The 26,994-nt window shown below is 30.1% G+C and overlaps 1 protein-coding gene across 1 annotated transcript; it reads left to right on the forward strand.

The window, feature by feature from the left end:
* Nucleotides 1–1,304: 1,304 nt before the first annotated feature.
* LOC132748899 (acetylcholine receptor subunit alpha-like) lies at nucleotides 1,305–23,583 on the forward strand. The gene is made up of 6 exons (XM_060738566.1): nucleotides 1,305–1,379; nucleotides 5,905–6,015; nucleotides 20,090–20,134; nucleotides 20,477–20,586; nucleotides 21,748–21,928; nucleotides 22,470–23,583. Exons 2-6 carry the CDS (start codon nucleotides 5,989–5,991, stop codon nucleotides 23,307–23,309), a joined length of 1,203 nt encoding a protein of 400 aa, XP_060594549.1. The 5' UTR covers nucleotides 1,305–1,379; nucleotides 5,905–5,988; the 3' UTR covers nucleotides 23,310–23,583.
* The last annotated feature ends 3,411 nt before the right edge of the window (nucleotides 23,584–26,994 follow it).

Consider the following 26,994-nt stretch of genomic DNA (forward strand, 5'->3'; position numbering starts at 1 on the left):
TTGCATAAATCAACTGGGGCACTTAAAACAGAAATATAGATGCAAACTGGGAATGAATTGAAAATCGTATTTATGTTTGTACTTTTTAGGCCCGATTTGAGTTAAGAGCGTTGCAACGCTTTTCAATTTGTATCTTTTTTCACAATTAGAATAATCATTCTGGAAAAACGGAGTGAGCAAAATGATCTGAAATTTTGCAAAGTACTGATCTAGACCTACATCAAATGGAACATAAATCTCGAAAAATTATTTCCACTTAAGTTGTGTCAAAAACCTCAGTATGAATTGATAAAACTAGAAAATACATCAAATCCTATACACTATTGATGTACGTTTCCATGCACAAATAGTTTGTGTTATACTGGACTAGACCAGATTTATTCAGTGTCTAAACTCAAAAGACGCAAAGTTTTTATTGCGATAGTTTTATTTGTAACGTTAATAATATTTTCATTTTTACAAGCATTCTGTATGTATGTCTCCACAGCTGTTCGTTTTTTTTTTTTCAATTTTGATTTGTTTTTCTCAAAAAATTAAAAGGAAACCCCCTGACGCCATTTTGTGACAATAATTTATACAATAACGAGATTTGTGCATTTTAGTCGCATTATATACAGAAAATAATACCCGATTATTAAATTACTAAATATCAGACCAGAAGTTTTTACATGCTCTTTTTTCAGTAAAACATTTGTGTAAAGAAAATTATAGTTTGGATTATTCTTATTTCACTGTAATTTACGTTGTCTGATATACGTCTATTAGTGAACAAACGCTGTAACCGTCCGATACCACTCGCTTCCCCTTTAACTTTGAAAAAAATGATATACTGTCTTCACTCGAAATCTCCGAATGGAGAACTACGAACGGTTAATACAATAATAATACAACCTAGCTCTACATTAATCTTCTCCTATGGAATTTTTATGACTTTACGAAATGCTTGTTTTATAGTAAGGAATTTAAAAATTTGGAAATTAAACTAGAATATAATTGAATTAATTAAAAATCTCTTACTTAAAACATGTTTTTCATTGATTTTCACAGAGCATACATAATGAATTACTCGCATTATGATAGTTTTGTTTTTATGCAATGAATTTTGTTTCATAAACTTTCAGGCTCTCGCCGTAAAACTAATATGATCGATCTTCGTTGAAGTATGTAGACAATATTACCATATCAAATTCATAATGAAACTGATATACAGTCGATAACGGTAAAACAAAAATACAACATCTTGATTCGCATTGAAAATAGTCTTGACGGGACGATGGGGAAATCAACACATATTTTATTTTCGTTTTGAATAATAGTGTTTATAATGGTATGGAGTTAAACCGCGACCCGAGCAGCGTCTTCATCACTTCCTATTACAGGTAAGTCCAAATTACTTATTCATAACTTATTACGGTAGTCGTTCTTTTTAAAAGTAACAACCCTGCACAACAAGTATGTATAAAATAAGGCACATATTAACAGAAAACGATTAATATAGATATAAATTGTTGGAATCTGAATTTTTCTTGATTAAATTTGTTAGGACACTTAACATACCAGATAGTACTTGGATAACATTTAATAGATTAATTACTGCTTTTAAACTTCATTTTATTCAATTTGAAAACACCTATACCATGTAAAACAAGACAAAGTTAAACTTACAAGTTCCAACCAGTGAAAGCGATATTTATGTGGCAGGAATTATTTACAGACCGTTATTTTTATTATTTTTGACTATGATTAATTCTTAGCGTCCTTTAAGAAATTATTCTGTTAAAGATAATTTAAAGTTTAATCAAATTAGCCGAATGCATGTTGCTTATTTTTTGGTTTTTTTTTTTGATTCTGGAAGTTTTGTTATAATATTTATGGTATTTCTTTGCATTATCTGGGACAAAAATAATGGTGTATATTTAGGACACTGTACATGTATAGCAAACAGTACACATGATGTGAGGAATGTGCTAGTGGCTTATGTGTTTTAACATGATTCTTTTATGTTTAAAAGCCAATCAGCGGTTGTACATTTACCTCAATGTACGATCACGTCGTGTTTAAATATAAACTTTTTACTTCAGTATACGATGAACAAATCGGTACTTGAAAAAATACTATAAAGTTACTTCCCTTTCTTCATAATAAAATAATTCAATATTATAATAATAACTTCTGCAATTAATATAACGTTAATGACGTATACGTATTGTATATTTATTGTATATCAAACTTTAGAATGTAACTTAAAAAAAATCTTGACATTTGATACCTGTTAACACATGATATTTATATGTTTAGAGCACCAATTGATATTGAGAATTTATCTTTTTTTATTTAAATATCGCCATTTTAGTAGTATGCACAGAGGACATGTTCAGTCAAGCTGCTTGTTCAATCATTAATGAAATTATCAAATAGGACATGCACATTAAAATATATTTTAAAGAAATATTTAAAAAGAAATGTTGACATGTAAATATACGCGCTGTGGTATACACTAGTGTTATCTATGCCGACTTTCTGGCACATGTTATGTCTCGGAACAATGTTTTTCCGTCTTTAAAATGAGCTTACATGAGTTTATATCGTTAAAATAATGGCCTTAGAGCACGATAAATGCTTATCACATGACGAAAGTAGTTTTGAATGTGAATTTATTTGTCATTAAATTAACAAAATGTAAACAAAGTAGTTTTTTGTCTTTCATTAAACATACTAGTCAATACAACTGTACTAATTGCTAAAAAGCAACAGAAGCAAAAGATAGTTCAGGTAATTGGCCAATGAGTAACTGTTTGGAAACTACAACCGAACTCAAAAACATGATAAGCTTTTGAAAATAGAGATAAAAACATTTCTACGACGTAATGGGCCTTCGATATTTGATGCGTTCGAACATATTATTTGTGTTAAAAAAAATCAGAACAAATATCGAATTGTCTAGCTTGAAGAGACAAGAGTGTATTTGGTATAAAGGAAGGATTATTCATCCTATTAGAAGTTGGCAAAATTGACAATAACACGAATAAAGTGTAGAATTTGATATATTGTCCCACTTTTTAGTCTTTTGTGTGGACAATTTTAAGATTAATAAGTTGGCGGGTTCATCCGGGCGCCCAATAAATCATCGCATATTGTTGACGAATGGAAACATTTTAAAATGATGGAATGGATTTTAGTAAAAATATTTGTTCCTAGACTGCTTTTCACGACAAAAACATCAATGGCACTCACTTTTTTGAGATACTAAAGTTACAAGAATAAACATTTACAAGAGTTTTGAACTGTTATAGGGACACAAAATTAAGCCCGTTTTTATGAACGATATTTATGAACGATATTACAAACGATTAAAAACAGATCTCTTTATATCAAAGGCAACGAAATGGGCCATTTAGCTACAAAAATATTGCTTGTTTTAAGCTTTAACACGAAATATTTGAATTTGTTATCTAAGAATGCCCATTAAGCAAACATTATCGGACAGTACTGCAAAATTCACCCCATTATTTGTTTAAAATTTCAAAATTTAATTAAATTAAATTAAAATGCTAAATAAAAGTGGCTGCGACGGACATGAATGTATGATAATATGTAATTTGTCAAGATTTCCATGTGATGTATTGCGCATCTATTCACTGATATCACTTAAAAGTTCAACAACATATACCTCTTCTTTAGACAGTTGCCTAGTCCTTGTATCATTTCTTCTTGGCGTTATTCGTACGGAACAACATGCATGCTTGATATTTGAATGATGATCAAACCAGTACGTTAAAAAAGCTGTAATGGCATTAAACCGCCGCGAAAATCTAACTTTTATGAAAATAATAAAACTATATTATTAATAGGGGGTATATCTTATTTATGACTACGTTTTCTGAACGTTTTATAATCTACATGTATATACACTTGTACATGCCAAAACGTGATACTTGTTCTTAATTTGTGCAGAGTTAAAAACAGAAATAACGACAAATTCTATAATTTCAATAATTTCAGTAGCGTTTTGAATGCTTGTTCATTTCATCAGCTTATACATATATTTAAATGATGATAAGTTCGAATAATTCTCAACATAGAAGGGAACCTTTCCAAAGTGCATTTTCTAAAGTTATATAGCTCTTCAAAGCATGAACACGACAATCCTTTATGTCTTTGAATATTAAACACATCTTTAAATGTTGCAAACGTGAGATTGGAATGTCACATGTCTTTAAATAAGTTGCAATCGTGGTAATAGCCTGAAATGTTTGTAAGTTATAATGACAAGAGACATAAAATATATGCAAAGATCGACGTGAATCTCTTAAATTAATTCAAGCGTTTTGTTGAATCTGATGCGTAATGTTTTATGTGATAGAAGCATTTGATTTATAATCAAGGATCAGCTCCGAATCAGCTCTTAAAGTGGTATTTCTAGAGGTTAATAAAATATTTGATGACTTTTAGATGACGTGACGGCGGCTCAAAGACCGGAATATGGTTCCTAGCATTCAAAATTGCAATATCTTATGTAAATGTTCTCCATTTATTGCTGAAATTATTCTGCTTGTGCAACAATTATTCCGAAAAAACATCTCCTCAGAAGATATAAAATAATGCAAAAACTGTCTTAATTTGTAGCCCGGATAATGAGATAATGGGACATTTTAACATGTAATTTCAATAAAAAGGATTCACTTGTATTAACCTCTTATTACAGATGAAACATTACTGTGTTCAAACATGTGATATTTTGCAAAATTCTGCGGGATGGAGATAAACGTATTTCCAATTGAAGCGCAGTTATATAGCTAAATTCAACTCTGATACATTTTGTACTCATTGACATATCTTGAACTTGTATATTTGCTTGTTAATAAACTCGACTGAAAGCTTTGGATTTGTTTGGGTTTTTATATAAAATAATCTAACACAGTATTTCATTTTAGTTTTGTAGTTTTTAATAAAATATTATATATGCTAAAACATAATGAATAATATAGTTAGCAGTGTATTAGACAATTAGCACGACGTAAACGCTTGCCGTGTTATGATATTGAACCGCAGTGTAATAACATTGTACCGCCGAGTTTTTACATTGTACCACCGAGTAAAAACATTGTACCGCCGAGTAATGACAATGTACCGCCGAGTTATGACATTGAACCGCCAAATTATAACATTGTACCGCCAAGTAATGACATTGTACCGCCGAGTTATAACATTGAACCGCCGAGTAATGACATTGTACCGCCGAGTTACAAAATTGTACCGCCAAATAATGACATTGTATCGGCGAGTAATAACATTGTATCGTCGAGTAATAACATTAAGCCGCCGAGTTATACCATTGAACCGCCGAGTAATAACATTGTATCGCCGAGTAATGACTTTGTATGATCGAGTAATAACATTGAACCGCCGAGTAATAACATTGTACCGCCGAGTAATGACATTGTATCGCCGGATTATAACATTGTATCGCCGAGTAATGACATTGTGCCGCCGAGTAATGACATTGTACCGCCAAATAATGGCATTGTACCGCCAAGTAATGACATTGTACCGCCAGGTAATGACATTGTACCGCCGAATAATGACATTGTACCGCCAAGTAATAGTATTGTACCGTCGAGTTATGACATTGTACCACCGAGTATTGACATTATACCGCCAAGTAATGACATTGTACCGCTAAGTATTGACATTGTACCGCCAAGTAATGGCATTTTACTGCCGCAGTAAATAATAATAAAATGTCACCCAACATGGCAAAAACAAAATGTTCAAGACCTAGTTTGAATAAGCCCGTGTGTGGACGACTGATAATTGCAAGCTGCCGTCAATGCCCCAAGCACCGGCTCAATATGTAATCTTTTTCATGTATTTTGTTAAGTCTAACTTGATTATCTAATCCAGGAAAACGCCTACAACAAGTTGATTCGACCATCAGGACGGACTGTTAATGGAACACCTGAAAGTAAACTTACTGTAAAACTTGGTATGCGGCTTTCCCAGCTTCTTGAAGTTGTAAGTAGCCATTTTTATTTTCTTAATTTGTGATTCTTATATTGATCTAGCTCTTCTTGATCAACCTGGGAAATATATGTATCACACAATACGAAAATGTTTTTATTTCACTCTTTTCTATGAAGAAAGTAAGATTGAATTCCCTGAAAAATATAGAAAGTAATAGAATGATTAAGTTATTATAAATTGACATCCTAGAGAGTGGTCCATAAATTTATAGCTTCCTATATACAACTATACAATCAAACTAAAACAGAACTGTATAATCTATAAATTATTAAATGGATCATTGCTGGATAATCTATCAGAAAATCAAATTATCTTTGTACATTACCTATAAGTTTGACAAATAGATTTTAATGAATTAAATTGATTTACATTTTGAGGAAGATTTAAGAACTGTGACAATATTCTGTTTAATCATATGTGTATTTACAGGGGTTTATTGTTGCTATGTTTCTTATTTAAAACTCTCTATATACGAATGGGATGATTGTTTTTCCTCGAGATTCTTCGGTAGCGGAAATAGATTGATTATATTACAAATTCCAAGTTACTCAAGGATGATTGTTGCCTTTATGTATGATAGCCATTAATAACACGTCAAGTGATATTTCTCTCTCTATTAATACAAGTCTAATTGATACTTGTAGTTGTTTTGTTTAGTAATAGAATGTTAGGAAAACCATCTAACACACTTATCATGTGTTCGACTTCCAAGATGTAATTAAGGAAATAGATTGTTCTTTACGTGTTTTTTTTTATTAATTTCACAATACTATTCACCAAAACAGACGGTGTATTTATACCGAGGCTGACAGTGATTTAAAGTTCATATTTCTATGTTTGTGATAGCTGTTTTTAGTTCAGACTCTCTTAAATGAACAACGAAAAAGTTATAAAATATGTTTAGCACCGTAAATGTATCTACAATATAATTGACATGAATAGTCCTAGGAAGTTATTCCCTTCCGATCGGCTGGAAATTACTGGTATTGAACACCATTAATATTATTTTCACTTTTGTATAAAATTTAAATATTAAAATTTTGCTTAGAAATTGAGTAAGTACTAGAGTGGAAAGTATTTTAGGTAATTATTCACTTCTCCTTTTGCATACACAATGGCTATGCTACTGATATCTTAATATTTTATCTGTTCCAAGAAAGATGCATAGGCTGGGTGCATATTTCAAACGAGGTCATGGCCATCTGCAATGTTGACTAGTTTAATTCCTGATACATTGACAGAAAATAATCAACTATGCTGAATTTACCAAGGAGAATCATTATTTGATATGTTCTACACAAGTTCATGTAGGACAGTCCCATCCCCTTTAAAAAAGTTCTGTCTGTCATTCCCATTTCCTTCGAACATTTCCTGCTTAAAAAGTCTCCAATTTATGACGAAACAATGCAAGCCTTGTAAATGATTATATTTTGTCTACAGAATGCTTTAAAGCCGCTGTTTCTTAAGTCTCCTATGTGACTCTTTGTGCTTTTGAAACACATTAAGCGCTTGTAATGTGCTACAATTGATCACGCTATACACGACAATTTAGTGGGAAAATATTAATAAGCTAATGGCTAAAATGATATTTATTGTAAGCTAAGTAACTCCATAAAGCTATTTAATCATTAAGATTAATTCAAAATTGTCGGGCATTTTCTGGTTTTACTTAGAATTAATTTATTTCCAAAAAAGGTTGTTATGTATGCAACATATTACATGTATATAATTTATATCTGACCAGTTGGTATTTCCAATATTATCATTGTTCTATTTTTAGAACATAAACTACATGTATGTACTAGAAGGTTCTTAACTGTTGTAGAAAACTCATGCATTATATTTAGATAGAAACTTCTGGAATGATCTTTATTGTTGAAGTTGCTAGATTATGATTACTTGAGAACATAATAGACCTTTCTGGAAACTTCTTAGTTAATATATATAAGGAGACATTTTTCATTAATCTTATCTTTAAGTCATCAGTTACCTTTTTAGTCATCAGTGATCTTTTAAGTCATCAATATATTTGGAGTATTATTCAACTTGGAAATTAAGTGATTTATTGGAGCTTGGATTATTAATTATTCTTGTGGATTTTATTGTGGGAATTTATTCTAAAGTGTTCTTGGAGTTAACTTGGATTTAACTGTGCTATTAAAAAAGGATCATTCCAGGATCAGACTAGACATTTGTAATTTTTATTTGGACTTCAGGTATTTGTAAAGATAATTTGTTATTTTATTTTTTCTTTAATAATTTTTCTGTAATAAATTTGTTATTGTTACAAGTTTGTTGCTGGCTTTTCTTTCTCGTTACGCCTGGCTCGTAACAAGGTACACCATAGTTATTAGATAAGCCATTAATGCTTTTTTCGAGATGTCTGATCAGGAGCCATGCTGTTCGCTATCAGTTTCTCTACTTGTAAAAGAGTTGGTAAGCGAACAGCATGGATCCTGATCAGACTGCGCGGATGCGCAGGCTGGTCTGGATCCATGCTGGTCGCAAACGCAAACGCATTATGTTGGTTTTGTCGTGGCGCGACTCATTAATATAATTATACAAATTGTATTTGCCAATAACATTATATACAATTTATATGGTAAAAATGGACAAATATTCAATTCAAATCGATTTTTGCCATAGTTAAACATGAAACCTTTGAAACGCAATGTGATATTTGTCGAATTTTTAAAATTTTGCCAAAGGTTTGTTTAGAAGGTTTATATATGTCATCGCAAACTTTATAGAGCTGATTCTAAATTAATGAAATACTGGTGTAGCCTGGTGTATGATAGCCATCAATTACACTTCAAATAAGCACTCTATTATGATATGTCTTAAGACACTATTAGGGAAACTGTTCTTAATTTGTTTTTTTAATACATTTGTAATACCACATATGTAAATGATTGACCTTTAGCACAAATTTATTGTGGCTGCTTTATGACGTTCTACAGTCAGACCGAGCATTGTTAAAATACAAAGTACCTTCCGTCTGTCGTAGATCAGTTAGATCTCTTCAACAGTTTAACCTCGATATTTGGCAATACAATATGATAAAAAATATATACGTTCTAAGCTTGATTCCTTTTTTCTTCATAAGCATTTATAAAAGTTCTATAAAATGTAATACAGATATAGAGATGATAACAACATGCGTTACTAGAATAATACGTATTTGATAATGAATTAGACTTTATGGTATATGTTGTATTGAATCAAGCTATAAATAAATATAAACTGTATACAATAACACGTGGATATGTTCCCAGTGCGATGATCTTCGCTTCATAAAGAAACAAACTACTTTCATCAATATGAAGTCTCACTTCATATAAAATATTTTTTACGCATATGATTTGTTTTAATGTTACTACTTAGATTTATCAATGTGTCGAAGTTGAAAACCGTTACACTCATAGACTACAACAAAAGCAACAAACGAAGGAGAGCATTGGAATTTGTTTAAGTGTTTACTTGCTTTAACAACTGATGTGTACTTGTTCTTATGACTATGAATCACCTTGTGTCTTTAGAATTTTATTAAAAGGACACAGTAATGTGTATCATGATTACATTTATTAACATTTCCCGTAACTTTTTTAAATGTCGAACGAAATTCTTCGTCAATGGAAACATATCTAAAGTTATTACTATTTCTTCATGTAAATTTTGTCCACATGGTCTTGTTAAATATTAAGTTATTCCATTCTTTTTCTGAGCTTGTCTCTTAGAAGCTACTTTATATGCTAATTACAGTAAATGGATCTAATAGAATTGACAAGAAGGATGCTCGGATCGTTTGTTGACCAATAAAAAGCTAGTCACTTGTGATCCGTTGAGCGTTTATTGCTCTATCATACACTAAACACCAGTCAATTTCACATCAAATAATCATGGTATTCCATATAAAAGAGAAAAGTCTAGAAGAGGTTTTAAGATAAACATTATATATCATTTCTTTTATCATTTCCTTTATATGCCCAAGTTTCTTTCATTTCATTTATCTTTATGCTTGAAATAACGAGAAATTAACCTTTTAATTGATCGGCTATAGCCCTTAAATTGACTTGTCTAGCTTCCATATCTAGACCTGTCCATAAACATATTAAGGATGTCAAGATGAAAATTAAAAGTTAGTCAGTTGACAGTATTGTACTTTGTCAGACTGTGCAGACGAGACTTGTTTTAGTGCAAAAGACGGATCTCTTTTCGGTTTCAGTAAGGAAAGGGTTAAGATTTGATTATATTCGCGATGTTAAAGTAACATTGTTTTTCATACTCACAATTTATGTTAGTCGTGGATTCTGAAGAATGCATTGTCTAAAACAAATTGATTGATTGTATTCTTGCCCCTTGCGAACGCGTTTTCTTCTTCTTGGTTCTTTCAAAAGATGTAAAAAAAATCTGTCTGTAAAAAAACTATTTTTATTCATATTCAGTCAGCCAACATTGTCAATGTTGACATTTTAAAAGTTACTTTTCATTCCATCAAGTTATATTAGATTGTCCTTTATCAGCTATCAGCAAGTTCTGTCAAAGCTATCATTGTGTGTCTGGTATCAAGATATATATCAGTTTGTATGCATAATAAAGTCTCTTGTCTGTGATAATATAATACATTTCTAGCCGTCTTTGAATAATTGTCATTGTTGTTTCTAGAATATTTTGAATTTTCTGTTCTGCTGGAAGTGAACTCTTTGACAATTGCATTAACTATGAATGACATGTTATGCATGCAGCTGAGTACACTATTCCCGCAAGCAAGTAAATAGGCTTAATTTGGCTATGCATTGTATGGTAAATTGAGTTTACTGTAATTTTCTGCAAAGGTTTCTCAATATATTCAATAATTAGTACATAATAGAACTAAAAAAAAAAATATCATTGTCATTAGCGGCATCCAACAAGTTAACAGGCTCTTGCCTTTAGCCAGGGACACAAAGTATGTGAATATAATTTGACATCTCATAGAAAAGACTCAGTATGCTTGCATTATTTCTATCTGTTTCGTAAACCTGAACGATTTTTGCATATCATGTTTGAAGAGAAATATTGACTTATTATTTGCAAGTTCATGTTTGACAATATAGTTCAAGCCATCTGTTTGGTTATAATTTCTTTCTGCACCACGTTATTAATAGAACGATACCAATTACTTTCACAAATAAATCAAGCGTTTCTATCATTAAATGTTAATCATTTTACTTCTTTTTTTTAAAAAAAAATTCTCTCTTATTTAAAATCTATAAAATATATTCTTTTGCAAGACATTTTCTTGTATAAAATTCGTTACTATTGCTTCTAATTTACCTCCCCCTTTTTCAGAGCTCATAGAACATTTTAGCCGCCGAATCTCATATTCTACATCTAATTTCAACATCTTAAATTAAATTTAAAATATTCTGCGACTGAAAAAGAAAGGTTTTAAAACAGACGCCTTGTCTTAATCTTAATGAAAAAGTTAAATAAGTCTAAATGAACATGAACGTTATATAAGATGCAATTGTTGTAGACCTTTCGCTCGGTTCAAGTCACGCTTCATTCCGGATATAAGATATACCGGATTTTTATACTGTTCTTACACTCTGCTAATAAAGTCTCGTACTAGTTATTATTTTTTCTCCTTACTCAGGTTTAAGTTATTTCGTCTACATTAATACTCGTATGTTTGTGGTAAATATAAATCATGAAAGTCTTTTGTATATGCTATATGATGGTAGGTTATTCGGATAATCGCTTCCTTATAAATTTTTTTTTGTTGTTGTTTAAAGTCAGACCGACTCAGTTAAGTTTATAGGGCACCTTCTCAGAGGAAAACCTAAGGTGCTCCTCTACAGTTTTCAAGCACGATAGTGATGTGTGACCTCTAAACTTTTTTATATTTGTTACAGTAAATAAATCTAATTGAATTGGCATGAAGTACTTTCGGGTCTATTTGTAAAGCAATAAAACAAATTCGTTGAGTGTTTAGTGCCATTTTCACAGAAAATGTCTTCCAATTGTTTAAACATAAGAGCATATACTTGTTTATTGTTATCTTTTTTAATCCGTTCACGAGTCCCCCCATCAGTTATAAATACATTTTGTTCATTTCTCATTGTTTAGCTGTTGTGGTTTATCTAACAGTTTTGGCTATCATGATTTAGCTATTATGGTTTATAGATAACAAGCTATCATGGTTAGCTATCGCTATTATAGTTTTATAATCATGGTTTAGGATTTTTCTATCGTGGCTGTGCTATCATGGTTCAGATATCCTGATCTAGCTTTTGTCAGTCTAGTTCAGCTTTCCATATCACGTTTAAGCTGTCGCTATTATGATGTAGCCTTCACTATCTTGGTTTAGCTATTATGATTACAATATCATGGCTTATCTATCATGGTTAAGATACAATAGCTAAAATACCATGGTTATGTTATAATAATTACAATATCATAGTTTAGCTATAAGCTTTTGCTATCATGGCTAAGCTACAATACCTACAATATCATGTTGTAGCTTTCGCTAAGCTTTTGCTGTCATATTTATCTTTTATGTTTTAGCGTAATCATGGTTTCGCTTTTATGGTTTGGCAGTCATTGTTAAGCATTCTCTATCATGAATTACCTAATATGGTTAAGCTTTAGTTATCATGGTGCAGCTATCGTGAACTAGTTTAATGCTTCTACTATCATTTGGTAAAGTATCATGCGTTGTAATTAAGAGTTACAACATTTTATACAATTACATATGCAATTACATAAGCATCAATTCCATTACAAATGTCGCTCAACTGCTCCACGTCAGACATTTAATTTAAAGGTAACTTAAAGAGACAGAAAATCATTTTAAATACAAGATATCCAAAATATCGTTTAACATAGCGTTTGAAGTTCTGTAAAAGTAATTTCTAATTAAATTTGCATAATATAAACATTAAGAAAGATCTCTTACAATTATTTTAGATTCAGACAATAATACACTTAGTCTAGTAAATGTCTGCAATTAAATGTAGGCCATGTATAAAAGTAGCGTCTAAGATATTTTTGCGAAGGTCAGTGTATCATATCGCAAAATGATTAAATTTAAAGTACTATTAATTTATTTATTGCGTCATGACTTAAAGTTACTCATAATTCATTTGACAAAAAAGATTAAAAAAAACGCACTATCAATAAGAAAATTCAGTTAACTGCATTAATCTGAGTAATGCCGTCTTCTTTATGACTTCTATTATAGCTAGTTGCTCTGTTGGAAGAAATTCTCACGTATTCTTTTTTTCTCCATTGCCATTTAAAGTTCTTTACTATCTAGATATCATATCATATCATATCATACTCCAGCCGCCGAATCCTCATAATATTATTCCTTCATTTAATTACAATATCTTAAATTTAATTACAAAGATTCTGTGTCTAAAATAAAGAAATACATTAGAACAGACGCTATGATTGTATGCAAATCAAGACGGTAAATAAGTTCTAATATTCTTTCTAGAGGCGTAAGTTAAGATGCAATTGTTGTAAATCATATTGTCTATTCAAGGCACGTTTCAGTTCGGAAGTCAGAGATAAACAACCGGATTCTTATAAAGTCCTTACACTTTGCTAATAATGCCTCATTGTTCTTTATTAAGTCAATGTTAATGTTGTTGTTGTTGTTGTTTTTGTTGTTTTCGTTATTGTTATTGATGTTGAAGAAGGTATCTAAAACAGTCATCTCAAACATGATCTAATCTTTTATTGTATCATAGTTTGGTGACCTTTCTGTTCATAATGTGTCAGAGTTAAATCGTACACATATACTTCCACAGTGCGTTAACTGGAGTACAGGTATTAGCTACCCGCTACCCAGAGCATGCAAATTGAATGGTTCATTTTGTCTGGGGTTTACTTATGGGGGATAGCAATAGAATTATCATATTCAGATGCTCGTTCCCTGGTTACTTTTTTCTTGGGTTTCGTATTGTGAAAACAGCGAACGTGTTTTTATGTTTGCCTATGATATACAAGAGAAAGAACTTTAAAACATTAGGCAATCTGGTTTATACTCGGGGGCTACGCCCCTCGTACAAGTCAGATAGCCTCGTGTTTCTATGCTCTTTCTATAACTTGGTATCAAAATCATGTATTCATAACATTACACTAATCTGTCTGTTCATAAGACTAGCTGGAAGCTGTTCTAGAGAAACATGAATTTATTTACCATATATGTGTAAGATGCTGAATAAATTTCTCATAAGTTTCCTTTGAAAATCATTTCTGTTCCATGAAACTAGCTATGTCGTTATATTAATCACCTCATGGAAACTCATTATTCATTTAACTATTTTCCTTATAGATATGTATTTACGTTACTCTATCAATTTTCATAACTTCCTCTACTGTCCATCAAAACGCACCAACCAAGTTGTGACGATTACAGCAGGGGTGTAGATAAATGATATTGACATAGGGAATTCATTGGGTGTACAAAGTATGTTTTGAACACAGAGTTAATAAGGATTAGCTTAATTAAAGAGAAAAATTTAATATTTGTGACAATGTAACATTTTATTTCAATGAATTGGCTGTATTGCCGATGTTTTATCAGGAATATAGTTCTCACCAACTATCCCTGGCTGAGAGACAGAAGTTTGACACGGTGCTTAATTCCTAAGCTAATTGGTTAGTTATTGGATTCACAAAGTACGCTTTATATGTTTAATAGAGAATTATATGCATTGCAGCAAATATATCTAATAGAATTGGCATGAAACACATTCGGGTCATTTGTAAAACCATAAAACTAATTGTAAAACCATAAAACTAATTTGTGTGTGATCTGTTTGGCATTTACTGCAATTTTATACAGAACACACGTTAATTTCACATCAAGTTAGAATTACATTTCCCTCTAAAACAATAATTGGACAAATAAATGTGTATACAACAGTGTTGCCATGATTATCTTTAATATTTGAGACTTTAAACAAAGGTCCAAGGTTATGCGAGAATAAATACATTCAAACAAATACCAGCAAGGTTCAGCTTTCAACATCATGGTTTTGCTATCATGGTTTAGCTATCATGATTTTTGCTGTTATGGTTTGTTTTCAAGGATTTAGCTTTTGCTATTATGCTAGCTTTAATGGATTACGTACCGTCAGCTTTAATCAGCTTTAACTACAACGGTTTCGTTATCATATTTTGCTGACATGGTTTTTCTTTGAAATTCATAGTTTAGCGAACATGAATTAGCCTTCAGCATACGACAGTTTACCAATTATATTTTGTATCAAAGAACTGTAAAATTTATTTCTTGTACATGAAAAAGTTCTGTATAGATAATACCTTAAGTTAATATACAAGATATCCATAGTTTTTTTTCAAATATGTTTTATATTAGACACTTCAGCACTTCTATAATAGATAAAAAATGGCTCTCTTATCAATTTATGTTATGATAACTTTTAAATATTTCTAAAACATAAAATAGACGCATTCCATTAAGCTATACACATAAAATTCATAAACTTTGTCAAATGACAAACATTAAAACTTTAAAGGCATTTATGACATTTTCATAATTATAGTTTACTATACATATCGGTGCTTTTCTTAACAAAAAAAAGAAATATTTTAAACAAATTGAAAAGCAAAATACACTTTGCAAAAAAAATCAATTCATTACACTGTACTTTTAAAGGCTCTAAAATGCTATATATAATGTTTTTAATAAGTTTATAATTTCTATAATTTTAAATATTTTAACTCGAAATATATTCTGCCTAATGCATCGTTCATCTTAACTTTTCTCATTAACCATCCATGATATATTCATGATGTTGAATCTAGATTTTTTATCAGATCCTTTTCTCATAAGCAAATGCTGATGACTCTTTAACCCATCAAAGAGTATCTGACTACGCGGCAGAAATTGATTTTACCTTTTGGTTTTTAAAAACATGGATTGTTGTTTACTTTAGTCTCGTATTAAAAATACTGATTATATACAGGTACGTTTATTCAGAGCTTATGGTATTCTATTAAAGGATATATCGTAATGTAAACATAAATCAGACTTTATGGAAAAATAAAAAATCCAGAAGAAAAACAGAAAAGTTTTTTAAAGATTAATGACCTTTTTGGTTTTGTCCAAACTCTGCCAGGGTTTTCAAATTGGTGAGCCTTTTAGAACGTGAAAACAGACCGATCCCCCAATTCCATCAACAATTGGCAAATTTTAATGAAGTAAAACTTTTAAAACTCAGGAAGTTTATAAAAAAAAACGTTTTAAAACACCAATGAAACGTCCAGAAGAAAAAAACTTTTGAAGCAATGATTCAAATTTTAAAGGAAAAAAGGGGGCAAAATTTTGGTTTATCTTTTTACCAAAAAATTATTAGTTTCTTGTTTAAATCTTAAGAAAATTTTTTTTCCAAAAGGGGAAAAGGGAAATCTAGTGTAATTTTCTACAGTATTTCTTTATCAATGTTTAACTAAATAAATTTAAGATAATACAAACGGCTGAAACACTGCAACTTTTCTGTTTTCTAGTTTAATCATATTACCAGTAAGTAATTTAACAAGTACCAAACAAGAAACCAAACCGCTGTATTCTTCAGTCATAACCTAATCGGGATTGGTATTGAAAATACTTTTAAAAACTTTCTTTCATAACATATTCGATTTACTTCGTTTAAATACAAACTATTTATCTTCGCTGCAATACAATGTAAACAACAAAAATACAACGAAAAAAATGCGATAGTTTAAGTTACTGAAGTTCATGTGCTTTATTTTAAAATTATGTAAATACAGTTCAACATTTGAAGCGTTTCTTTTGTTACATTAAAAACCACACAAAAACTACATTGAAAACGAAACTAATAATTGAGAAACATAGTCAGGAGAAATTTTTACAATCAAAAACTTCATCATAGAATACTTTAAACGAAACCCACCTATATAGACCTTTCCCTTTTTTCCCTTTTTTGGGGTATTAGCAATATTTAAAACGTTTTTTAAAACCTGAGATATTTAAGAGTTTCCGACTACATATTCTGAAACTCACATACATCTCATTCTAGAATATATATAAAGGGAAATAAGAAAGGGTTTTTTTCGATTCGTTTAAAAAAAACATATTTTTTTAATAGAAATTAACAAATAAAAAAGTTAATTTTTATATTCGTTTATCCAATTTTTACATATTTTCAAATTATCGTAAGGAAATGACCATGTAAAAATATAATTTGCTTCGACCGAAGTTATGATTTTGGAATCTTACTTGAACGTAATTAAGGGTTTGTGAAATACTGTGTCAATAGTGTAATATTGTGTTTTAGGAAAGTATTATAATAATATTTTCTTCTCTTTCTTTTTTTCTCATTGTATTTGATAAATTTCTTATATTTTTTGTTGTTTTTTTTTGTAAATAAGATATATTGAGCGTACACGTATGTTATCATAAATCAGTAATGATTGATAAAATTTAGTCGAAAGATATGTAAGTAATATTAATCAAGCAAATATAGAGACAAAATAAAACAGAAATTAATCAATTCTAAAACGTGTAAAATGGCGAGAATATTAATTATGTTGATACACAAAGTATTGGCTAACGCATAGTCTCCATATCGCTATTTGATTATCTTATTTCTTAGTCGCTGGAATCTTATATCAAAAGATCATCATTTATTTAAAAAAGTTTAAACCTAATTACAAACATTTTATGTTTGATTTAAGAAATAGACAAAAAGAAACCCTCTACTACCTTTCAAACCATGCATTGATTTAAAGAGTTTTTTCTTTTAAATGAACGTAGGTTATTTCTCAGAATCCAATTTTGCTCAACTTCATTTGTTTTATTCCAATCACGTTTCTCTCCGGAAATCAGCTATTTTACTGGATTCTTTTAAACTTATTTACAAAAAACAATTAGTATTTGATACGACAAGATATGAAATAGACTTGATATATACGTCACGGCATTAATATTAAAGCCGTATTTACGTGCAATTATTTCAAAGCCCTTGTAAAACAATCATTTTCTTTCTTTAACTATCAACATTTAAGAAATGCTTGAACAACATGAATTTCCTCTTGCATTTTCATTACGAAACCCGTTTTTGATATGTCTGACAACGAAAACTTATGGTTTATGTTTTGTCTCTTTATAAATACCCTACTGAAATATATCCACAATATGTGTGTCCACAATATGTGACATTAACTTTTATTAATCTATTCTAGATGACCAGATGACATTCATATGTATTTTGTTTATTTAGTGATATCATACACAATAATGGGGGTAAAATATATAAGGCATATTGTTTGTTTATAACTCATCATCTTCTTTTTTCTGATCAGTTGCCTTAACAAACTTTATCGGGTTTTACTTTGAATTTAACATTTAATCTGAGATTTGTTTTGAAATTAGAATAAAAACATACATTTCATTTTTTCAAAGGACGCGAGTAATTTCTCAGATATCAATCGTATTAAACCTAACCTTATACTACTTTTAAACCATGCTTCGTCCCGGATGTCTGACATTTTGTGGAATCTCATAAACGTCCAACAAATTGCTGCTAATAATGTTTCTTTTCTCATTCCGGATAATGAGAAATAGAATAGTTCCGTTTCTAATTAAAGCTTTCCGCTACCCAGCATTTATTGCCCTTTTATTTTACAGACCGGTTATTTTTTATATCAAACCTTATTGGCCATGCATGGTCCAATAGTTAATTAGTTATAAGAAGAGAAAAGACAAAATTGGCATTGATGACAGCTCTCTTACTGTTAACTGATTTGTTTATTAACGAAAAGAATGTCATATTGCGATCTAAAACACATAGGAAAATGTTTAATTATCTTTATTTATTACATGCTTTTCGGTGGTTTATAGAAATATATCAGTGATATAAAACTGGTAATTTCACTGTTTGAAACAGTGAAATTACCACTTTGATAATTTCACTGTTTTGAATTTAAGCCCCTTACGTTGTTTCAGTGAAATACCAGCGTGCACAGTACTGGGTACCAACTTAATGACATGACGTCGTAAATGACGTCACGTTGTATTATTATTTGGCGCGCTTTTCATTCAGTATTAGGCTTAATGTCTTTTTAAAACGTTTCTTTGCATGTAATAACTCGGTGAAATATATTCCGACCTTACACTGAACTAAACAAATACCTCTATGTAGCTTGTTTAATGGATGCAACTCTTACATATATAATCATTGTTGATTTAGTAAGTGATACGTTGTTTCGAATGAAGACTTCTTTAACTACATGTAAATTATCTAAATATTTCAAAAATTCTTCAAATATTGTCTTTAAAACATTTATGTACAAATTTTAATATTATCTTTTAGTTAAAGATACGTGACCATATTTACACAAAGGTACTAATTTAAGTTAAGTGTCTATTTCAAATTGAATTTTAAAATATTATTCCTTATATAATAACATTATGAACAGTTATTGAAGGAATGATACTTATAGCTTATCATAGATCTTTTTAATATCTTAAAGCGTTTTATTTGAATAGACGGCAATTATTAGTCATAAGGAGAAGAAATTTTGTAAAAATGGACCAATAGATTGCTTTATAGTTACAATTCACAAATAATTTGAAGCAACTTTGATTAACTCGAATTTCCTAATAAGCTGCCATGTTGAACGTCAATAATGTTTCATTGAAAGCAACCAGTCTCGGTGAGGTTTGTAAAATAAAGCAAATATTGCAATGGTATATCGCTTGTAACACGTGTCAATTTTGATAAGTGGAAACATGAAGAAGTTATATCTGTTCGGTCTGGTTTATGAAAACCAGTATTTGATAAGACCATACAAGTGCGTGTTATTGACTGTTTCGATGTAAATACAAAAAAACAACATTATATTTCTAACACATACAAAAACAATTAATAATTACTACATTTTTTATATCTGTTTTGCTTTTCTACGTTCCTTGTTATTAATTGTCTTTAATACCCACTCTCTAGACAGTCTCTGATACACATTTGTCCTTTCATAAACATATAATATAATCATATGCTTTAAATAGATATATTGCCATTTTCAGTCTGAAAAGAATCAAATCCTGACATCGAATCTGTGGCTGAAACATGTGAGTAGCAATTACAAACCTCTAATCTAAAAAGCTTTCTCTTGTTTATGTCTTATAAGCAATCTTATTTCCCAGTTAAACAGAAAGGAACATTAAATACTTTTGAATGATGGCATATGTTATATGTTATGCAATTATGATAAAAACGTTTTCATTTCAGAGTAACTGTTTTCTTCAGTAAAAAATCAGTTTAGGACTTATGCTAATTCTGTATATATTTTATGAATACTCAGCAAAAGGGGGACAGTATGCCTTTGTCCAAAATAACTCTTTTGAGTACATACCAGTTATTGTTTACATTTTACGAATGTACTATATATGACTATAAAACAATATATACAGGAATGGGTAGACCAACGTCTACAGTGGGATCCTCAAGAGTTCGGAGGTATACAGATGACACATGTTCCTTCTGACGAATTATGGAGGCCAGATATCTTACTATATAATAAGTAGGTTCTTAATTACTTCATTACATACGTAAATAATGATTTCTTGTATAAACATTATGTACAATATTGTATTATATTATAATGTCAAAATAGCACTACACATACACTGGACATTATTTAAAGAGATGTTATGACACAATACGTTGGAACTATGTTTAAATTAATATAACGATATTATACCCATTGTTTTATGTTGTATACTATCAATATATCAAATTGTTTGAATTATTTTTACTTAAAAAACTTTAAACAAAACTTTCTTAACATCACTTAATACTCAGATATTTAGTTTTTATAAGTTTGTATGTTTGTGTAGTCCTTAATCTCTGTAAATAATATTTGTATTTCATTAAACAATCCAAAAAAAAGCATTTTATAAAAACAAAATAATTAGAGCAACAGTATCATATTGTACCTACAAGGAGTTTTTGTAACATTTAAAGTGACATTATGCTCATATTTTCATAGTCAAGTTGAGCTGAATTGACTTTATATTTCCAAAGATTGACTTTCAAAATGGTGTTTGACTAACAGTTGATATTGGAAAATGTTCAGGATAAAATTATAAATCTTCAAAAAAATTAAAAAGACTGCCCCACTCTTTTTATAAACTAAGCGTTGTACGTAAAATCTAACGGACATTTACAGAAACTTCATTCGGATCTGTGTGCTATTAATTGTTTATGCAAACTTAATTATTAAATTAAAAGGGATAATGGCAAATTGAAAACATATTTTGATCTTCACCCGTTCACTCACTATATACCCATGGATGTGCATAAGTCACTTAAAATTTGTTGAAGCACACTTTACAAATTTTATACATTTTAACAAATCATAATATCTTTATACAAAAGCTCATGTTTCAGTTATGATTACAAAGTTCCAAACTGTTCATAGTGTTAAAATGAAGACCTCAAGCCGTCTAAGCGCCTAAAGATGTGCGCTTTTTAATCCCTCATGTACAATTCAGTGAAAATCAATCTGCATTTCATGTAATTTTGTTGATAATGCTTCTGAAGATTCACACTTGTCCAGATTTTATAAGCTATATAATACATATGTGCTGAAAGTTAATTTATAATTTTTTAATGATACGCATGTAACAAAAAAAAAAAAAAAAAAAAAAAAAAAAAACAAGGAAAATTCAATGTGTTTCAGTGCTGATGGAGATTATGTTGTAACATTGCTCACCAAAGCCACGGTGTACCACACTGGCCTGATCAAATGGGAACCACCAGCGATATACAAAACGTACTGTCCAATCAATGTTGAATTCTTTCCGTTTGATCAACAAGAATGTTTCATGAAATTTGGTGTGTGGACATACGATGGCCACGAGGTAATGCATCTCTTAACTTTTTACTCTAATCCAGTCAATTTAAAATAAATTTAATATATTCCTTCCTACTTATATATAAAAAAATTTAAACCTAATGATGTGATGATTATCACATTAAATTAATTGTTTTTCTATGATATCAAAAAGTTTATCGTTAAATTAAACCTTTATATGTATATATACTTAATGTATATAAAGTATGAGCTTAAGTCACAATAGAAACACAGCTCTTGTCAAAGTGCTGTGCATTCAATGTTTGTGGTTCTCAAATAATCTCCTTTATACCTTACAACAAACCCGGCAAGCATAAGAGATGTAGAAAAAAGAATTTTAAATGTAAAACTACTACACCAGTTCTTAACACTGTAAAATATATAAGTATTTAAATGTATTCCATAATTAATTTGTTCTGCAAATTGAAATGCGGCTATTCCCTTTAGTAGTAAATGTATATTTAACGGCACATTGCCACTAAGTAGAATAAATTGCAGCTATAATGTAATTGTTATTTTTGTCTAACTGTTAAGTGTATAACTTTAAGGTGGATCTTCAACATGTTTGGAAAGATCAAGGTGTTATGCAAGGTAACCAAATGGTAATACCTAAAGGTGTTGATCTCTGTGACTACTATCAGAATGTTGAATGGGACATTATAAATGTAACAGCAAGACGAAAGGAAAAGTTCTACCCATGTTGCCCTGAACCATATCCAGACATCACCTTCAATATCACTATCCGAAGACGAACTTTGTTCTACACAATTAACTTGATTATGCCATGTATTGCCATATCATGTCTGACTGTTCTAGTCTTCTATTTACCCAGCGATTCCGGGGAGAAAATTACTCTATCTATTTCAATACTACTGGCTTTGACTGTGTTCTTCCTGCTTCTTTCTGACATTAACCCTCCAACGTCAATTGTTATACCATTAATAGGCAAATATCTACTTTTTACAATGATTGTGGTAACAATGTCTATATTCCTGACTGTTTATACATTAAGTGTTCATTTCCGATCACCGTCTACACATAAAATGTCACCCTGGATAAAGCGTGTGTTTACAGAAATTCTTCCAAAGGTTTTGGGTATGAAAAGACCTATTGCTAATAAAAAGTTAAAGTCAAATGGGATAGAGATGGTTGAGACAGACGTTGATGCCCCTGAACGGGTGCAGTTGTGGCACCAGACAAATGTACCCAAATATGAAAATCTCAGAAATCGTTCATCAACAATGAAAGATGACTTTTCTAGATATCCGTTTGAGATCAGAGAATCTATGAAAGGGGTAAAGTACATTGCCGAACATCTTAAAAAAGAAGACGATGAAAAATCAGTAAGTGATATGCTCAAAATAATGCAATTTTGGAAATCCTATTAAAGTAAAGTATTTTTGTATGTGACGAGAACATTGGTCTTCTTATAATCTATTCACTGATATCTGTGTCTACAATATTCACACAATTTTAAATTAATCTTTTAACAATTGCTTTAACTTAAGAAATATAAAATAACATTGTTTAACAATGCAGTGCAACAGAACCTAAAAGTCGTTACAAATGTTGTTTTAGGAAAACTCTAATTTCGTTTAAAAGATCCGTGTTATTTTGCTCTTTAACTTTTTGTGCGGAAATCAATAACATTTCCTTCCAAATTGAAGTGCTAATGATTTGTAAATGCATTAGATTTATCTGGATATTTGAAATTATAACAATATGCTTCATGCAGGAAGACTATGGAATTACTTGCGTATGGTATGGACAGATTTCTTGTTTAATTCACACAGCATGTATTGTGGGTACAATGCAATCTTTCCTTAATGCCCATCTCTGTATATCCCAGAGATCTAATAGAAGACATGACTTAACGTACCAAAAGAACAAAGTTATATCGCACAATAGAACAATAGACGGATTAAGGACAATAACAGTCATTATGTGTATAAAACTTTCAGGAAATTGGGGAAAAGTGACTTATGTGATAAACGATTATTTAGTATAGATACGAAATTTCAAACGATGAAAACATTCCTTTAGTATTAATAATGTTGTAAACCGATGAAGCATCACGTATACTTATCCATTTGTAATTTTCACGCTACCTGTTATGTGGTTATGAATGACAGAAATTTATAGATTTAATATTGTTTAGGTAAAAACACAACAGATCAATTCCTAAATACAATTTTCAAAGCATTTGATATTTGCTTGCATTTCGTATCTATTATATGGTTAGGTGCCTACTTCTTGTGTTATTCTTGAAAAAAATATATACTCATTTATTTTGTTTGCTAATATTTGTAATTTTTGTATAAAATTTGTAAAAAATATATGTTCAATGTATGATATGACTGTAATTAAAACCTAGTATTAGTATTACAATTAATTTATCACAGATGTTTGTTTGTTTGGTTTAACGGCGCAACAACACAGTTTAGGTCATATGGTGCGGGAACAGGAACAAAATGATTTTGGCTAACCTCGGGTGTTACAAACTTCAAAGCAACACCAGGGGTCAAAACCAGCTCACCTGCTGAAGCTATGGAATACATAGACTCCAGTCGAATCCATTCAGTCAGCCGCCTCTTCTGCAATACTTATGCCTCAACAACTAAAGGCAGCCACAAGGGGCTTTCAAAGATGTATTAAGATAATATTTTAATTCATCCTAATAGCTGTTATTTTAAATAGATAAAAATATGTTCATTTATAATTGTATTATATGTGTTTCTGTTGTTCATAAATTATCGGAGAATAACAGTTGTAGCACATACATCTCTCAGCATAATTGATATTTTGCTTATTTATATGCTGTAACGCTTGATTGGTATTGATAAATGAAAAAATATGTTGTCGATCAATTATAATGTTAATGTTCTTCACATTTTATTTTATATTTATATTTTGATCATCGAGCCGAAAACATTCCAATAACAAGAACAACCTTTTATATCCTATGTACTTTTGATATTAATTTTATGTCTTCGTTATTGTACTTATAATAAAACGGATATTGATCACACAATCTTATTTATTGATATACCAAGAACCTCAACATGATTTAAGTGAACCAACACGCCTATGAAAATTATCTTTATCTTTAAACTCTTATGTAAAAATAATTTCTTGAATATTTGGTATTTTTGCTTCATTGAAAATCTTTTGTTTGGTTGATCTTTCGATTGTCAGGATTAATGTTTGAAAATAGTTCAGTGCCTAGACAAATATTAAACAATTTATTTTTTCAAAACTGTTCTTTTACTTTTCTGTGTATTTAATATTGACCAAGCTTTATACATTACAGAAATCATATATACGTGTATACTCTGATATGACGGAAACGAAATGTTTGTCTGTAATACATACTCAATACATCTTGTTTCAAATGCACTTATTCAACGAACTGGAAATAAATACAAATTATTGTCTAGGGATTGAGCAAGATCTGGGAAAATAACATAAGCTATAAGTTAAACATTCTTATTTTTAACATAAACCTTACTTCCGACATTAGTGAAGATACAACAGTAAATGAATTGATATAATATGCCATAAAAGCTAGACTTAATATAAAAATATCTTTAGACATTTAAGTTAACCAAGGTCTTTGTGCAGATAACCATAATATTAATATGTCTGCTTAAAGATCTTATTTATGCTTTTCCACTACATATTTCATTCATTTTAGTTCAAGTATCTGATGTAATGTAATCAAACCATTATGATCCACAAGTCCGAGGTTGACACTATATAAATTAATCAAATAATATCAATTACTTAAAACAGCAAACAAGCATTTACTCATAAATGAAACAAGACAATATTCATAGTCATTTCAATCATTATATTCGTTCATACATCATATGAAAACAGCTATAGGATAAAAACCAGATGATTCCAACAAATATCTTTACATTTCAATTAAAAAAAAAAAGCTGCAGAATAAAAGAAGAGGGAAGGCCAGGTAAATCTTCGTAAAGCATCGAAAGGACATAACACATTATATTAGTAATTTAAGTAACCGCCTGGTAGCAACAACAACAACAACAACAACAACAACAAAACTTTCAGTGCAATTTAAGTCAGCTGAGGAATATCAAAATAAAGGTCACGTTTATCTCCTAAAAGAATCGGTATCCATTTAAAATAACAAAACTGTCCTCAAGAAAGAGTTTTATTGACATTGTGATATGCGTGTGCACAAGACAGATAATGAAATAATCGTTAGATAGATTCAATAAGTACACTAGATTTGTTATAACTTTATTATTTTTTCTTATATAAGAACTTTCATGTTTACAAAATAAAAATAATATCTTTATAGATTTTTAAAATGTATTGTTTGTAAATTTTGATGCCAGACGCAAGAAATTTTGATAATATATTTCAACAACGCTGATTAAATTTGTCTTGTTCAAATGTTAACTTGATACTTGATATTTCACTTTAAAAAAGGATAAAATTACTAATTTATAAAATACTATGAAATTAAATTGATAAAAATAGCACATGAATGTATACTTAAACATTGTCTCTAATGTTACCAAAAATATTTTGTTTTAACTCTTACAAAATGTTTGCATTCGTTGATATTTCAAATTGCGTTTATGTTAGATTTGTCCAAAACACCGTGCAGAAAGAAACAATAATATATCGAGCTAACACACTTTCTCTTCGTCAGCATTTCTGACAGACCGTAATTGAGGTTAATTCCCTAACTGGGCTTTTGGTTTCATATTTTCATTACTTGAAGTGTTCTTCATCATTCTCAGGTTTCACTTGTTGCAAAACAGCGTTTCTATTTCTGTAATATTTAATAGAATGACGTTAGAGAGAAGAAAAGAAGTAAATCGTATTTAAAGAATTCATTTTTGAAATTGAGACATGTCAAGTCAACTCACATTACTGTTTATTAATTAAGAAAAACTTATTACCACCTGTTAACCGTTAAACAGATGACAATCGGAATACAATGAAAATATTCATTAAAATATATAACATACCTTTCCTATGAAATTAGCAAAAAGCAAGACAGGACTATTTAAAGCGATATGTCCGTAATATTTT

Source organism: Ruditapes philippinarum, unplaced genomic scaffold, assembly GCF_026571515.1.
Source record: "Ruditapes philippinarum isolate M1 unplaced genomic scaffold, ASM2657151v2 ctg118_1_1_1_1, whole genome shotgun sequence".
NCBI classification, from domain to species: Eukaryota; Metazoa; Mollusca; class Bivalvia; order Venerida; family Veneridae; genus Ruditapes; species Ruditapes philippinarum.